The following is a 16967-nucleotide window of genomic DNA, read 5'->3' on the forward strand; positions in this document are numbered from 1 at the left end:
AAAGCTGGCATTCAAACCCAGGCAATCTGGCCCCAGAACAATGTGGTTCACTACATCATGCTTCTTCTCCATCGACAAAGCTCCTTAATTCAGAAGTTGCTGGGTGCAAAGCCTTTAGATGTCAGTCTTTCACTCAGTCGACCCAAAAGCTCTGCACAGTAGGTCCTGTTAGGATTCGATGAGGAAACTGAAGCTCCTGAAAGATAAAGATCCTTCCATCCCAAACCAGATCCTTTGGACTTCACCTTATTTTGCTTTTTTTTTTTTTTTTAAATAAATTTATTTATTTATTTTTATTGGCTGTGTTGGGTCTTTGCTGCTGCTGGCGGGCTTTCTTTAGTTGTGGCGAGTGGGGGCTACTCTTCCTTGCAGTAAGTGGACTTATCGCAGTGGCTTCTCTTCTAGAGCACAGGCTCTAGGCACGTGGGCTTCAGTAGCTGTGGCACGTGTGCTCAGTAGTTGTGGCTCACGGGTTCTAGAGCTCAGGCTCATTAGCTGTGGCACACGGGCTTAGTTGCTCCACAGCATGTGGGATCTTCCCAGGCCAGGGATTAAACCCGAGTCCCTTACATTGGTAGGTGGATTCTTAACCACTGCACCACCATGGAAGTCCCACCTTCTTTTGCTTTTAAACACAAACATACAGTCTCCTGAAGGAACCAGGGATGATGGAAGAGCCACCCTTGATATGTCCCTCACCTTCACCCCCAGTTGATCCTCAGATTCACGGATTCCGTATTTGTGAACTTGTCTACTCACTAAAATCTATTGGTAAACCCAAAACCAGTACTCGAGGGATTTTTATGGTCATTTGCAGACACTCCCAGAGTGGTGAAAGTTTGAGTCCACCGAGGACTGAACAAAGTAACACTCTGCCTTTTCAGTTCAGCTCTCACACCACAACCAAGTGTCCTTTTCACTACTTAGTGCCATGTTTTTACATTTTTCTGCTTTTTCTTGGTGATTTCACTGGCTAGTGCTCCTAAGTGCAAGAAGGCTGTGATGTGCCTTGCAGAGAAAACATACACGGCTTACGTGAACTTCCTTCAGGCACAAGTTATCGTGCTGTTGGCCATGAGTTTAATGTGAGTGAAACAACAATGCATATAGTAAATAAAGTGTCTTTAAACAGAAACACACATAAAGCCAGTTGATGTATTGATTGGTTGACGAAAACATTTTGACCAGAGGTTCACTGGAAACTAACCTGGTATGTCCCCTGGGAGCACTGATTTGGTATCCCTAACTCAGTGCTCACGGTGACTTTACAACACATAACTATTATGAATATCAGCTGTAGCACTGGGCTTCTTTGATGTTCCTGTAAACTGTCTCTCCAATCCCTGCACGTCTTTTCATCTCTCCTGATCCAAGCCATTGCCTTGCCATGGCCCGTGCCCACCCAATCATTGCTGTCTGCCCCGGGTTGGTCTCCCTGCTTCCATGCCCCCAACCCCCTTGTCTTCCTCACCCACCCCAAAGCCAGGATGATTGTGATGAAATAAAATTCACATTTTATGACAAGATGAGAAAAATTTAAACATAAAATTTGTTTCTGCCCATTTGGGCCCCCCCCTTTATTATTTTTTAAAATGTATTTATTTATTTATTTGTTTGATTTATTTTGGCTACATTGGGTCTTTGTTGCTGCACGTGAGTTTTCTCTAGGTATGGTGAGTGGGGGTTACTCTTCCTTGTGGTACATGGATTTCTCATTGTGGTGGCTTCTCTTCTAGAGTATAGGCTCTAGGCATGTGGGCTTCAGTAGTTGTGGCACGTGGGCTCAGTAGTTGTGGCTCACGGGCTCTAGAGCACAGGCTGATTAGTTGTGGCACCCGGGCTCAGTTTCTCCTAGGCACGTGGGATCTTCCCAGACCAGGGATCGAACCCGTGTCCCCTGCACTGGCAGGTGGATTCTTAACCGCTGAGCCATTAGGGAAGTCCCCTACTTCCCCTTTAGTGTGTGTTTTGCATCTGCATTAACCAGGCCTCCTTAGGAGATAACCTTACTTCTTAATCTTCCAAGGGACCAGGATGACCCATGACCGACTGCTTTGCACAGTAGATCTGGATTGTGTGAACTGTCAATAATAAGTCATTTAACATACAGCCCTCTGTCTCCAAACCTTATATAAATGTGCTCTGACCTCCAATGGGTGGAGCTTTCTGAGAGGCTCTTCCAGAGTTATAATCCTCAATTTGGCTCGAATAAGATTTTCCATTTCTTTCTTAGATCGACTGATTATTTTTTGGTCGACAAGGATACGCTCTTTCCCACGTTCGCCACACTCAGGGGCTCAGCATCACACTGGAAGAAAGACCAAACTCTGCGCCACAGCCTAAAAAGATCCTGCATTTGTATGTGACTCTGCTGAATCCTCCAATCTCCTTCCCTACTGAGGCCATTATTCTAAGATCACACTGGCCTCTTCACAGGTCCTGGAATAGGTTAACCTCAGGGACTTTGCCCTAGTGGCTCCTCCTTTCAGGGGTAGCCCCTCCTCCCCCAGCCAATTCTTTGCAAAAGTGGCTCTTTCTCACCTTTCAGGATCTTTAGCCAAAATGCCACCTCCTTCAAGAAGCTCTCTCTGACCCCAGTACTCAAAATAGCTTTCTCCCCTAATTCTTTAACCCAAAGCCCTGTTTATATCCTTCATGGATCACGTTTATTACATAAATCACCACAATTTGCAGTTATTTAGTTTGTGTATTTGTTTACTTTCTGTGACTCCCCTGAGGGCCAAGGTTATTGCTGCTTGGCTATTTAATAAACAGTTCAAAACCAAAACTCCTGACCTTTCCCTGCAAAACTGTCCCTCCAAATCCCCACTCCCCCGCCCCCACCTTCATTTCAGCAAATGGCAGCTCCATCCTTCTGGTTGCTCAGGCCAAAGCCTTGGCGTCATCCTCTACCTTCCTCTTTTTCTCACATTCTCCAACTGATATCAGCGGACACTGTGTAGCGATCCCTTCAAACAGATCCAGAATCTGAACTCTTCACTCCTCCGAGGATGTCACCCTGATTCAAGCACCATCCCCTCCACCTGGGTTATTGCAGTCACTCCACACCAACCTCTGCATCATCCTCACTAATCTGCTACACCAGTCAGGCTCCTGCCTCAGGGCCTTTGCACTTGCTATACTTGCCACTTGGGACGCTGCTCCCCAGATATGCACCAGGCTATCTTTCTTCATCCTTTCAGTCTTTCTTTAAACTTTAGCATCTCAGTTAGGTCTTCTTCCCAGACCATCCTATTTATTTATTTCTTTATTTGGCCATGCCATGTGTCATGCAGGATCCAAGTTCCCCGACCAGGGATCGAACCCATGCCCCCTGTAGTGGAAGCGCTGAGTCCTAACCGCTGGACCTCCAGGGGAGTTCCCTGGACCATCCTATTTAAAATAGCAACTCCTTCCACTTCCCAAACTCAATATTCCCCCCTCTTCGTCCCTGTTTAATTTTTTTCCCATGGCTTGTAACACCACCTGACTGTCTTTTTCTTTATACACCCTTTTTAATTGTGTGCTTCTGCAAAGATTGTGTGCTCTACAAAGGCAGAAGTTTTTGTCTGTTTAATTCACTGTTTATTATCTGTGTCTGCAAACAGTGCTTGACTTGTGATAGATACCAATGTTGAATGAATAAATAAACAAAATAATATTTACTAACACCCAGGAGAGTATTTGCACATGATCAACACTGAATAAATGTCTGCTGAGAAAAGCATTTTAGGCACTGTGAATTTGAGGGGCTGTTAATAGCCTAAGGAAATATTTTATACGGAACCGTGCAAATAATAATAGTGGTAAGTGCTCAACATTTATCCTCATAACAATGTTGTGAAGAAAATTATGAGCCCCATTTTACAGATGAGAAAACAGAGGTTGTGTTTTATGACTTACACAAAGCAGGGATTCCCATGGCTGGGCATTTATCCACTCCGTTTAGGAGTCATAGACAGAGATGCAGCAGCACGGGGTCCTGAAAAAGGATTGTGGATAAGATAAAAGATCAGAGTATTTGGTGTACAATAGGGCATGGAGGGCCTTTGGGATACTCAACCCCAGCACCCTAGAGTTTAGAGTGCTGTTGATGTTTAGTGGGCATGAGGATTCAGAGATAGGGAACATTGGCAGAATGTGGAATGTAGGTAGGAAGGGGACAATTTGGGAGACCCAGAAATGTCTCCAGGAATTTCCCCATGTTCATTTGAAAGAATGAACCATTATGAGACTCCATCATTAGTTGTGATGACTCATAGGCGCATATACTGTTGTCAGGGCAGACGATCCTGCACACAAGAGAATATTTTCAGGAAGAAATGTCTTGGGAGTCTAGATCCCTCTTCAGCACAGAACATAGAAGGATCTAGAATATTGGCAACAAATAAATACTTGAAGGGGTATAGGGTGTTGTCAAGGAAGTTTCATTTATGGGACATAGAATATTGTTGAGGTGGGCTGATGGAAGTATTTACGTGTTCTACAGATAGACTATTCAGATGGTGGTCTAGGTTTATGCTGAAACAGTTGGGAGATCTGGAACTCTGTCTGGGTTGGGACGTTCAGGGGAATGGGATGTTTCAGGGATGCAACATCTAGGAGACCACGATGCTGAAAGTGACTGAATGCTTTTGAAACACGTAATGTCAGCTAGGACTGGGTATTTTGAGAACATGGGTCACTGGTTCAAGTGGAACACTTTGGGAGGGACAGAGACGGGCTAGGCAAACCAAGCAAGGAGGCAGGTAAGCCAACCCGACTTTTATTGTAGGCCCTTGGTCCATTTCTGCTCCCGAGTTTTCCGTTTTCGTATTGTTTCTTGGATCCATGTAATATACCGGGAGACTCGGGTGTAGACTCCAGGCCGGTTGGGCTGTCCACACGGGAAGTCTCCCCAGGAGATGATGCCATGGAGTGTTTCGTTACAGATCAGGGGACCCCCGGAGTCGCCCTGCGTGGGAGAAAGAGAGAGGGAGGGGGTCCTAAACAACAGCAGAGACACACAGAGGCAGAGATAAAGAGAGGAAAATGGAGAGAGGTTGAGAGACAGCAACGAAACACATATAAGGAGACAAACACAGAGAGACAAGAAAAGAGAGACAGAGAAATTGACAGATAGAGATAGACACAGAGAGACAGAGAGACAGACAGACAGACACTTCTGTGCCTCTCCCTGTTTTTCTGTTCCTCAGTCTCATTAAATTGCTGGTGGCTTACCTCATACCCCTGTTCTTGATTCTCTGACCCCAAATCCCTCCGTGTACCCCTCCTCACCTCCCAACCCTGCTTCAACTTTATGGTTCCTTGGTGTCATCTTACTATTGAGTTAATCCAGCCACGCTCCTGGTAGGGTATGCAACACACTGGTACTGCCACTTCTCCCTCTGGGCACAGGGAGAGGGAGCCTTACTAATTGATAAGTCTCATATCATTAGTTCATTATCATATCTTTCCCACAAAACCGAAACTCAATCTAAGAAGCCCCCACTATCGGACATATGTTGTTTTTGTTTGTTTTGCCCATGTAGTAACCATTTCCCCTTATTTTGATGACAGCCTCCTGATTTTTTCATTTGGGGAATGCCCTCTCAACCACTCTGACCCTCTGCACAGTGAAACTCCCCCTACAGCTTATAATTGGCCTTCTACATACACTGTGCCTCAGTATCTGAGGTTCTGCATCTGCAGATTCCATCAGCCTTGAATTGTGTATTTACTGTAGTATTTACTATTGAAAACAACCTCCAAGTATAAGTGGGCCTATGCGGTTCCAACCTGTGTTGTTCAAGGGTCAGCTGTACTTAAGTCAGCCTGGTGAGAATCATGTTCAAACAGTTTATGTACACAGTTGGAAAAGGGATGTCCTCTCTTTCAAAGATGGTTCCTTAGAGGGTGGGATGTAAGCCCAAAGCTGCTGGAGTCATCCTGCTATGGCATGGGCAAAGTTTAATTGAGAATGAAGCCGAAACAAAAGAAAGAAGAGCTGAGAGTTAAAGAGAGACAGACTCAAACTGTGCACCTGTATCCACCCGAGCCTGAAACAAGACACCCTGGACTTTTCACTCACAAAAGACGGGGTTTTGCTTAAGCTGGTTTGTGTTGGGTTTCTGTCACTTGCAACCAAAGGAATCCCAACGTTTATATATCTCAAGAGAAGGACTTGGGCAGCCACTGTCAGTCAAAGCCCAGCCTTAAGATGAATTCTTTTTGCCAGCCATGGGTACCCCCTTTTTATCTTGACCCTCTATGCTAGGGGATATCTCACCTCACGAAGACTGGTTCATCCAAGACTGGAAACAAATCCTTCCCCCCAAGCATCTGTCCCCACATCCTGGCGTGGCAATCCACCGCCCCTTGGCCTCACCTCACAGGAGTCCTTGCCACCCTCTTTTGTGCCGGCACAAAGCATGTTGGGTGTGATCCTCCCCGGGTAGACTTGACGGCATTCCTCATCTGAGTGTAGCTCGATGTTGGCACATTGGAGGGTTTGGGGGTAACTCACTAAGGAGGAGAGAGAGGAAGGTCTAAGGATGTCTGTTCTCGATAGGCTATGGGGTGGAAGTTGGGTGGGCAGAGAGTTTGTAGAAAATAAAGATGGGAAGAGAAAGATGGGAGAAAAGATGGGATATGTATCTGGGCAAAGTGATGGAAGACAGAAATGTGGAGAGGAATGGGGGAGATGTAGGAGAAAAGATGAGGAGTAGAGAGAAAGATGGAGAGGAATGGGATAGGAATAAATAAATATACCTCATTAAGAGACATGAATGGGGAGGCAGATGAGAAGAGAGGTGGAGCAAGTGATGGGGAAAGACAGAGAGAAGGTGTTGGAAAGAGACAGGAAGGCAGAGGTGGTGAGAGAGAATTGGAGATGGGGAAAACATCAGGAGGAGGAGGGATGAAAAGAGATGTGGCAGAGTAGGAAGGAGTGGTGGGAAGAAGGATGGAACATGTTAGGAAGAAAGAAATGGAAATGAGATTAGGGGAGAGCTAAGTACCGCTAAGTAGATGCAAAGGGCTCTTGTTGCTATAGAGGTTAACTTATATTCAGATTCATATATATATATAAAATTTATATCCAAAAGATATATTTATTTACACTTTATTATATTTAATAAATATAACCAATATACTAAATTTATTTTCTAAATTATAAATGATATATTTATATATTTAAATACACATTTACATATAATGTAAATTTTTTCTTTTCGGCCATGCCGCACAGCAGGCAGGATCTTAGTTCCCCAACCAGGGATTGAACCTGTGTCCCCTGCAGTGGAAGCACAGAGTCTTAACCACTGGACCACCAGGGACATCCCACAAATCTATTTAATAAATACATAAATATATCATTACAGCTTAGGAAATAAATCTAATTTCTATAATTTATGTTTTTATATACAGATGTATTATTGTGCATGTCCATATAAATATAACACGTACATATACTATATAGTATATATTTTTATATATTTATAAATTTTTATATATTTATATAATGGAAACATAATTTTATATACAGTATATAACATTATATGTCATTATAACTTTATATTCATCAATCTATGTATATGTATATAAAGGATATATAACTATATCCTATATGTGATATATAACATACTATATGTGACTATATTTATATACATTTATACTTATATATTCTATGAAGGATATATAAAACTATATATTATATATTATATATAAAATTGTATAACTCTATATATTTATATATTTATATTGTTATATTTACATAAAGGATATATATAAATTTATATATTATATATGTGATATCTGACTTATCACGAGTACAACTAAATCTATATTTATTTATAAAAACTCCTCCTCCAACCTACCCTCCCATGTCTCCCCCAGTTTCCCTGGCCACTCTATGAGACCTCAGGCCACCTGTGTGGGTGCATACCCTGGGGACTGGTGGTGGTGCCCCAACCAGACACCCGACAGCAGGTGCCCTCGGGGAGCCAGTCGTGGTGAGAGAGGGGCATAATTTGGACGTGGTTGGTGAGCTGGACCGAGGACTTCAGTTCCAGAAGCATGATGTCGTGGTCATGGTTCAGGTGGGTGGGGCTGATCTGGTATAGAGGGTGGGGGATAGATCGAGCTACCTCCCTCACCTGCTCTCCAGCTTCCACACGCCCCAGGACATGCTTGCCCAGGTACACTCTGTACCCACTGTAGGTGCAAGAAGGGAGGGATTAGAGGAGCCCAGGAACCCATTTCCATTCCCATCCCCCATCTAACCTTTCCCCATCCCACCTTCCTCATCTCCAGCCATGTCTCCTTCCACATCCTCAACTCCAGCTGCATTCAAATCCTCTACTTCAAATCCATTCCCATACAACCCCCCCCATCTCCACTCCAAACTTCATTCTCACCCCCACGCCCATCCCAAACCAATTCCAACCTCATCCTCAAATTCAGCTCCACCCACCCACTACCCCAGTTTCAGTTGCATCCCTACCCCATGTTTCCTTGGCCCCCACATACTCCTTTAGACAGTGTGCTGCAGTGAGGACCCATCTGGGATGGACCAGGACTCCTCCACAGAGCAGCCGCCTTTCCACCAATAGGGCTGCCTGCCAGGGCTGAGAGTGGGGTTTGCAGGGGTAGCCACCAGGGAGCGGTCTATCGGTCCCATTATTGAGAATCTTGAGATACTCTTGAGAGATGCCTGATGAAGAAGAGGAAATATTAGAGAATTGGGGTTCACGGGGAAAGGAGGCCTGGTGGTGTGGTTCCTGGCTTGGGAAGAGAGTCAGAATTTTGCTCTGGGTAACCAGGAACAGATGATTCATTTGTTGGCCTCTGGGAGTTGCCATTTTCGATGCAGTAGAGATGAGTCAGGGCAAAGAGGTGACGTCCTTTTCTGTAGAAGTGCCAAAGCCTCCACTGGAGGTTAAAAGAAGAGTTCATGGAATGAGGATGCTTGTGATAGGTAGGCAGAAGCCTGACTTTCTTCCTACCTGAATTTTCTCTCTTGGTCCACCATGGGGATTGATTTCTGGAGGTAGAAGTGAGCCTAACCTACCTATCTATCTAGGCAGTATCCTTCCATCCATCCTTCCATCCATCCATCCCTCCTTCCGTTCAACACACATTTGTTGAGTGCCTTCACGACTTTACATACCATTCATAGGCTAACCACTCCCAGATTCAAAGTTTGCAGCACTCTGTATCATCTGACCCTTGCTAGTCTCTTTAACCCCATCTCCCATTCTCCCACTTCTCCTCTTCACTCACTCTGTTCCAGACTCATGGACCTGTCCTTCAAACACACCAGCATCCCTTGTGCTTGCTGCTTCTTTCCAGTCAGCTCTTTCGCTAGACCTGCCCTGTTCAATATGGTAACTAGGCACATAGGGCTGTGTAAATTTAAATTAATTAGAATGAAATTTAAAATTCAGTTCTTCAGTTACACCAGTCACATTTGAAATATTCAATAGCCCCACATGGCCAGTAGCTACCACATTGGACAGCACAGATATAGGACATTATATATGTGAAATATTCTATTGGATGGTACTCCGAATCTAAAGGTTGCATGTCCCTCTTGACTCTGAGAGCTGAGCTCAAATGTCACCTTCTCAGAGAGGCCATCCCAGAGTCCTGGTTACCTGGTCTAATATTTCTCCTCCTAACCTCCCTGCCCCCTGTCATCCCCTATGACCTCCCCCCAGTTGAGTTTCATCATAGCTACAATCACAGCTCCTTTCTCTTTCTCTTTGTTTACATTTAATCTCCTCACCTTGACTGTAATCTGCACTGACCACAAGCAGCTTAACTGCTTTATTCAGTGCTGCATTCCCAGGACCTAGCAATGTCTGGCACACAGCAGGTACTCAAGCAATGAATGTTGTGTGTACCAGGCACTGTGCCTCGCATTGGAGGCACAGCGGTCAGCACAGGGACAGAGAAAGTCTAATCCTGAATGTGCCACTCTCTGGCTGGGTGCAAGTCTCCAGCCTCAGTTTTCTCAGCTGTAAAGAAGAAAAAGTAATCGTTTGTCTCTCTTTGGGTAGCTGTAGATTCAGTAAGATCCTACATCCAAGACACGAACAGGACCTGGCACAGAGCAAGCGCTCAGTAAGCGGGGACGGCTATTAATTGCACCCTCAGAAACTGAGGGTTTTCAAACCTGATTCTGTCAGGAGAAAGTTTCACGATGGTGCTAACATCCTTTTAACACCTCTCTTGTCTTGCTGAGTTCACCTTTTAAAACCAGGAGGAAGCAGAAGGTTGCCTTCAGCTGGCAACCCCAACATTAAGTTGAACCATCTGCAACTGCTATTTTGGGGGGGCTCAAAAAGGGTCAACTATAGGCAATTTCAGGTGGTCCAATCCAATAGACGTTGTTTTTGTTCATTGTGCAGAATTGATTTTTCTCTCTTACCTCTTATTTATCGCAAAAGATGCTGTTTTTCCTTTAGAACAGTGCTATAAACTTCAAATATGTTTTAAGCTAAAAAAGAAAACAAGTTGCCTCTACGAAGACCATCAGGGTGAAAATAACTCAGGTAGTTTGCCAGAGCGTAACGCCCAGGGTGTGGAGGACAGGGCAGGCGACGTGGGTTAGGATCCTGACTCAGGCACTGCCGGTGACGTGGGGGCAGGACCCTGCTGTCTCAGAGTCTCGGGTTTTTCAGCTGTGAAACTGGACTAATCGTAGTGCACCTACCTCATAAGGCTGTTAAGGACTCCACGAGAGGATGCATGTGGAGGTCCTAGCCCCAGGGCGTGGCACCCTGGTGGGGACACGCGAGTCCTAGGAGGGTCCCCAAAGGAGAGAAGCCACCCCACCTTCAGGCCAAGGGTGGCGATAGGTGCCTGAGAACCCCTCCATCCTCCTTCGGGTCCCAGCTCAAGGATCAAGTCCTTCGGGGGCCCTTCCTGGCCAGGAGCTGCCATTACGTCTCTGGGCTTTTGGCTTGGCTCCTTGAAGCCATCACCTCGCGTCACAGTTCTAACTCGTTATTATCTAATTATTTGGGTAATTGAATGATGCCTTCATACGTCTCCGCTAAGCTCTGGGTGCTGAGAGCAGGAACAGTGTTTCTGTTTGTACAGCACCCAGCTCAGTGCCTCGTACTCAGATGTTTGTTGAATGAATGAATGAGTGAGTGGAGTTTGCAGAGAACGTGCCTGCAAAGGTAGGGAAAGGGGACTTAAATGTGAAGAGAGGAATCTTTGGGGACCAACTCTGGGTAGAATCAGATAGGCTTGGGGGGTGGTCTCCTCAGGGATTAAAGAACAATCTAGAAGGTTCTGGAAAGGCTAGAGAATGGAGCCAGAATACTACCAATAACGTCGTAATAACGACTAACTTTCCAGTCCCTTCTAGCTGCCACGTACTGAGCACATGACCTGCATTACATTTCAATATTCACAACTACCCTTTGTGGTACGGACCTAACCTTCCCATTTTGCAGATGAAAGAAAGAAGCCAAGCTACTTGCTCGACGTAGCAGCGTCAGGATTTGAACCCGTGTCTGTCTCTTCTAACTCTGGGGAGGCCTTGAATGTGGGAGGGTCTCTGGGGGTGGGCTTTCCAGTGCAGAGTAGGACAAGCAGCCGACCAGCTGGGGCGGAAGATCTCGAAGCCTTAAAAATAGGGCGAGCCCATCTGAACTGGGAGGGGTCTGGGGTTGGTAGGGAGAGGGGACTGACCCCAGCTGGGATACCAGGTCACGCAGGGACAAGCAGGAAGCTCTCCTGTGTCCCCGCAGGACCGGCCCCAGTGGGCGGGGGGACGGAGATCGCGGCTGCCACTCCCCCTCCCACCCCTCCTCCCATTGTTTGAAGCCGCCACCCCGCCTACACCCCCGCGCATTCTTACCTCTTGACAAGGTCGCCGTCAGGAAAGCGATGGAGGCGGCCAGGGACCACATGGTGACTTTGTGATGGGGGGGCAGGGCAGGCCGAGCCTGGGAAGTTAGAGGGGGTGTTAAGAGCTGGCCAGAGCTCCCTGCTCTGCGTTTCCCAGTCTTGAATGTCCTCTCCTTTACTCTGAAAACCTTGACCCTGGAATCTGCAACCCCCTCCCCAAGTTCCATTCTTGGCGGGGGTGGGGGGTGCGGTGGGGGGGAGGGGGCGGGGGTGGTCCCAGGAAAGCGGTGGGAGGGGCAGCTTGCACACCTCCCTCACCCGGGGCTCCTGCTTGCAGCCCTTCACCCAGGGTAGTCAGTTTCTCCGCCCCTGCCCTCCAGCGAGCTAGGTCCTTGGTGCACTCTCGCGCCCCTCTCCACCGTCTCCGTCCCCGTTCTCCCCTCTCAGGGTGGATCCCAGGCGCTCGGTCTAAATCTGAGCATCGTATCTTTCTGCCATGCTTCACCTCTGAACATCTCTGCAGATTTCTGTCTCTGTAACTGAGTCCCTGGCGTCCGTTTCCATCTCCCTGACTCAGCTGTCTCCCTCTTTCCCCTCCACTCCCCCCTTCCAATGCTCCTGCTCCTGCCTTAGGCGCATCCTACCTGGGTAAGGACCCCGGGTGAAGAGCTTCGGCTGCCAGCTGCCTCCAACTTCAGCCTCGACCCATGGCTTTTAACCCCTGAACTCCCTCCCCCAGGGCCTTCAGCATTTCCCTGTTGCTGGCCGTCCCCTCTCCACCCTCAATGGCTCAGCAGGTTGTTGCCAGGCACCCCCAAGCCTGGGCTTGGCCCTCCGCGTGGGGCGGAGCTTCCAGGACAAGCTGGGACCCAGGTCTGGTTCTGCCCAAGCCCGAGTTGAGCCTACTGTGAACTTTCAGGCAGCAAGACCCACCTGGAGGGAAGGGAAAAGCCCAGTTCCCACCCCTGGCCCACCCAAAATCCCTAGGGCCCTCCCTAACCTCAACCTATTTTCCAGCCCACTTTCTCACCTGCCCCCCGCCAACCCTATGCATATTCTCAATATACATCAGCTTCCACTTGGCCATTTTTCCACCCTATTACCATCTCTCAACTAATTTTAATGATTCCCCTTACCGTCAACCTATCCCTCAGACCCATCCCCTTCAACAGCCTTATTTCGTTTATTTCTCTGCATCAAACTCAACACACCTAAGTTCTAGTTCTTAGCCTCATCTCCAGCCCCAACTCCGTCTCCAGCCCTAGTTCTTCTGGAAAACGCAGGGATGCCCAAATTTATTCTACCTGTCCCTCCTCCCCTAGTCAGACACAAGAAGGGAATCTTCAGATAGGTGGATAGAACATCAACTTAGACTTGGATGTGGCCAGAGGTTGGACCTGGGAAAGCAATATTTTGTTCTCTCTCTCTTTTTTTTTTCTTCTTTTCTTAAATTTATTTTTGGCTGTGTTGGGCGTTGGGTCTTTGTTGCTTCCCTAGGGCTTTCTCTTGTGACGAGCAGGGGCTACTCTTCTTTGCAGGGTGTGGGCTTAGTGTGATGGCTTCTCTTGTTGCAGAGCATGGGCTCTAGGCGTGCAGGCTTCAGTATTTGCAGCACACAGACTCAGTAGTTGTGGCGCACAGGCTTAACTGCTCCACGGCATGTGGGTTCTTCCTGCACCAGGGCTGGAACCTGTGCCCCCTGCGTTGGTAGGAGAATTCTTAACCACCGCGCCACCAGGAAGGTCCCAATATTTTGGATAAATGGCCTTTTAGGAGCAGGGCCAGATGGGGTGAGACAGTTCATGGGGATGTAGGTGGAGGGGGAGAAGCAGGAATCAGAAAGCTCTGGGGGCCGTGATGAGGGGGAAGAGGAAGGAGGAAGAGACAGTGTTTTAGGAGTGAGTAGGTGGCTACTGGAACAGTGACTGGGTGGAGCTGTGAGCTAATCCTAGGGAGTGGAGGGGGCAGGATTAGGGATTAGAGAGGACAGAGGTGGGGTCAGAATTTGAAAGAGAGCCAGAGATGGGGACCAGATGAAATTTGGAAAGAGAGACAGCAGTGGTATCATGATAAGGATAAGGGATTAAGATGGGTGGAGTAAGGATTCCTCTCAAAACTGGTGTGGTCCATACTGGGGGAGATAAAGTTTGTACATAAGGGTCAAATCTAGTGTTAAAAGTTTTTTAAATAGTATCTAACTGGGACGCTCCTGCATCTATAAAATAAACATATGTCTAAGAATCCATCTGCCAATGCAGGGGTCACAGGTTCCATTCCTGGTCTGGGAAGATCCCACATGCCGCAGAGCAACTAAGTCCATGCGCCACAACTACTGAAGCCCGCACTCCTGGAGCCTGTGCTCTGTAATGAGAGAAGCCACTGCAATGAGAAGCATGTGCACCGCAAAGAAAGAGTAGCCCCTGCTTGCCGCAACTAGAGAAAGCCCGCTCGCAGCAACAAACACCCAACGCAGCCAATAAATACATAAATAAATAAAATGAATTTACTGAAAAAAATTTAAAAAGATAAAATGAACGTATGTCAAAGATGTTATTTGGATTCATTAATAAGTGACGGAGCTAGTAAGACGTTACAAAGAACCACACACATAGAGGCAGTAAGAAGTGCTGAAGTGAATTAACAAATAGATGCAAAACTGGCTTATTCTATATGGAGGGGAGGGAATTGTACTTTCACCTGACAAAACATTTGCATGGTTACGGACAAGAATCATTTGCACTGCTATCAACTACTTATCATTTTCAGAGTTATAAAGTAGCTCAAGGACAGTAAAAGAAGCTGAGACCCCATATAATCAGATAAGCTATCCAGTTTTCCATTGATGATATCTGTTGGGTCCATCTTAAAGTCTTTCACAATTTTTCCCTACACTAGGAAGAAAAGTTTGTGGTCTGGCTTAGGATGGTAGTGGGAGGGATGTCTGATGACTTCACTGGGAATGCAGGTGAGTTTGGGGAAGAGAGTGGACCTGGGGTGAGGATGGGGCGGGAGTTGGTTTTGGGGATAGGATTAAGTTGTAGATGGGAGGGTCTGGGAATAATGTTGTTGACAGAGTCCAGTTGGGTTGGGGCTGGAGATGAGGCCAAGATTGAGTATTTGGATGGGGCAGTGTTGAAATACAGTTGAGTTGGTGTTGTGCGTTGACATTGATAATAAGCACTAGACGTGAGGTCGAGTATCTGTGTCGGGGTAGGGTTTTGGTGGGAGTAGGCTGGGTCACAGCTGTGAGTGCCTCTCAAGGAGACAGAAAGTCTGTTGTCGTCCCCCACCTTGGAATTACCCCACCTCCCAGGACTGGACCCAGAGAAGGGACTGAGTTCACTCTTTTTGAGTTGAGTTGGGTTCAGGCTGAGTGGCAGGAGGGAGGATGCCAGGTCAAGTGAGGTGACAGGCTTGTGTGGGAAGTCACGGTTCCTGTGCCCTCTTGTGACCTGGGTCCACACTTCCAGAAAAAGCCTTTCTCACTTGGGAAGGGCTGGAACTTGGAGTAGGGGTTTGGTATTTGCTGAGGGGTGAGTATCAGATCCACACTGATATTACGGCTTATGATTGGCTGATGCTTTTTGAAGCGAGGTCATAGACCCACCAAGGACTGGGGATGTTCCATCCCCTCACTTGATCAATAAGGCGACTGGAGCTCGTGTGGGGCAGTGAGCGGCTGAAAGTTTCATGCCAATTAAACCAAATCCAGGGGTACTGGCTCATAGATCAGCGTCTGTCCCCCTCAGAGAGAAGGGCTGGAGAAAGAAAGAGAAAGGACTGGAAAAAGAGACAGTGTTCCTCGTGGTTCAGAGTTGAGTTCAAGTGACATGGCCACTGTGTCCCATTTGTAAAATGGTGCTACCAATAGCACTTGCCTCATAGAGGAGGGTTAAATGAGTTAATATTTGAAGATGCTTAGAGGAGAGTTTGACACCAATCAAGGGCCACAAACATGCTTGTTAAATAACTAAAGCTGGAGATGGAGGCAGCCCGAGGTTCCCGGGAGCCCCACCCTCGCTTGGCTTGAAAATGGGGTTCTTTGTCAAGCAGGAACTGGAAGTTCTGGTTGGAAGTGCTGGCTGAGACGAGAAAGTTGGCCCCACACCCAGGCCCAGAGCAGAAGCCCCGATGCATGAAGGGAGGGGGAGAAGAGAAAGACCCAAAAGGATAAACACACAGAGATAGAAAAACAAGGTGGATGGGAGAGGGCAGAGGAAATGCAGGGAGAGACAAAGGCAAGACGATGTATGAGTAGAAAGACACAGAGATACCTGGGGGAGAAATCAGACTTGGGCTTTTGGAGAGAAAGATGCCCAAGAAATTGAGACAGGAGAGTTCTTCTTTAGAGCCGGGTCCATGTTATTAAGGCTATTGGCCCCAGTCATCATCTTTCTCACACATCAATGAAATTCCCCTTTGCACCCATCAGAATAGCAAAAACTAGAAAGGTCAGTCTTGCCACCTACCTGCATCTGTGCTCACATCCTCTGCCTCCTCTCCCATCTCTATAGATGTACCTCCATAGATGACCCCTCCACCTGTGCCAGGTACCCCATCCCCTCTCACCTCCTCGAGGACACTCTTCCAGCCAGCAGTTCTCTGCTCCCTCGCCTGCATCATCAATTTTTTTCTTCCCCATTCACATACAAACATGCTACCATTTCTCCCACGTTCTATGAAAAGAATTTTTTAAAAAACCTTCTCTCAACCTTCACGCTCTCCTTCAGCCCCTGGCCCAATCTTTGCTCCCCTTGGCTGCAGTTCTCCAAAATGTTGGCTACACGTCCCGTCTGGCATTCCTCTCCTCCTGTTCTCTTGAGCCCACTCCACGCAGGCCTCCGCCCCCACTGCTCCACCAGCTGTGCCTCTTTTAAGGGCACCAATAACGTCCATGTTGCTGAACCCAGTAGCAAGCTCATTGGGGTTCATCTTACTTGAGTTATCAGCAGTGTTTAGCAAGCAGATCACTCCCTCGTCCTTCAAAGTCTTTCCTCAGCTGCTGAGACACTACCCCCGCCTGGTCTTCCTCATAGCTCACTGACTGCTTCTCGTCCGTGCCTGGTGCTGTTTTCTCCTCATGTCCCCAATCTCTACATGCTGGAGCATTTGACCCTCTTCTT

General features: G+C 47.2%; 1 protein-coding gene across 5 annotated transcripts; it reads right to left on the minus strand.

Annotated features, from left to right (window-relative positions):
* Nucleotides 1-4747: 4747 nt before the first annotated feature.
* Nucleotides 4748-16958, minus strand: KLK13 (kallikrein related peptidase 13). Of its 5 annotated transcripts, XM_057712986.1 has the most exons (7): nucleotides 16782-16958; nucleotides 16414-16520; nucleotides 11855-11942; nucleotides 8509-8692; nucleotides 7925-8193; nucleotides 6368-6504; nucleotides 4748-4954 (listed from the first exon to the last, which is right to left on the minus strand). In XM_057712986.1, exons 2-7 carry the CDS (start codon nucleotides 16498-16500, stop codon nucleotides 4766-4768), a joined length of 954 nt encoding a protein of 317 aa, XP_057568969.1. In that variant the 5' UTR covers nucleotides 16501-16520; nucleotides 16782-16958; the 3' UTR covers nucleotides 4748-4765. The 5 variants fall into 5 exon arrangements, with proteins under 5 accessions (XP_057568969.1, XP_057568971.1, XP_057568972.1 ...); XM_057712988.1 differs by lacking the exon at nucleotides 16414-16520; XM_057712989.1 differs by lacking the exon at nucleotides 16782-16958 and having other exon boundaries at nucleotides 6368-6551; nucleotides 8136-8193; nucleotides 8483-8692; nucleotides 16414-16697.
* Between the last annotated feature and the right edge of the window lie 9 nt (nucleotides 16959-16967).

Source organism: Hippopotamus amphibius, chromosome 16 (genome assembly GCF_030028045.1).
Source record: "Hippopotamus amphibius kiboko isolate mHipAmp2 chromosome 16, mHipAmp2.hap2, whole genome shotgun sequence".
In the NCBI taxonomy this organism is placed as follows: Eukaryota; Metazoa; Chordata; class Mammalia; order Artiodactyla; family Hippopotamidae; genus Hippopotamus; species Hippopotamus amphibius.

Coding starts and splice junctions, on each gene's coding strand:
- KLK13 (XM_057712986.1), bottom strand. CDS start 16,500: ATGTTTGTATGTGAATGGGGAAGAAAAAAATTGATGATGCAGGCGAGG. Junction 11,943..16,413: donor GGAAGAGTGTCCTCGAGGAG/GTGAGAGGGGAT, acceptor CTAACTTCCCAG/GCTCGGCCTGCCCTGCCCCC. Junction 8,194..8,508: donor GCAGCACACTGTCTAAAGGA/GTATGTGGGGGC, acceptor TTGCACCTACAG/TGGGTACAGAGTGTACCTGG.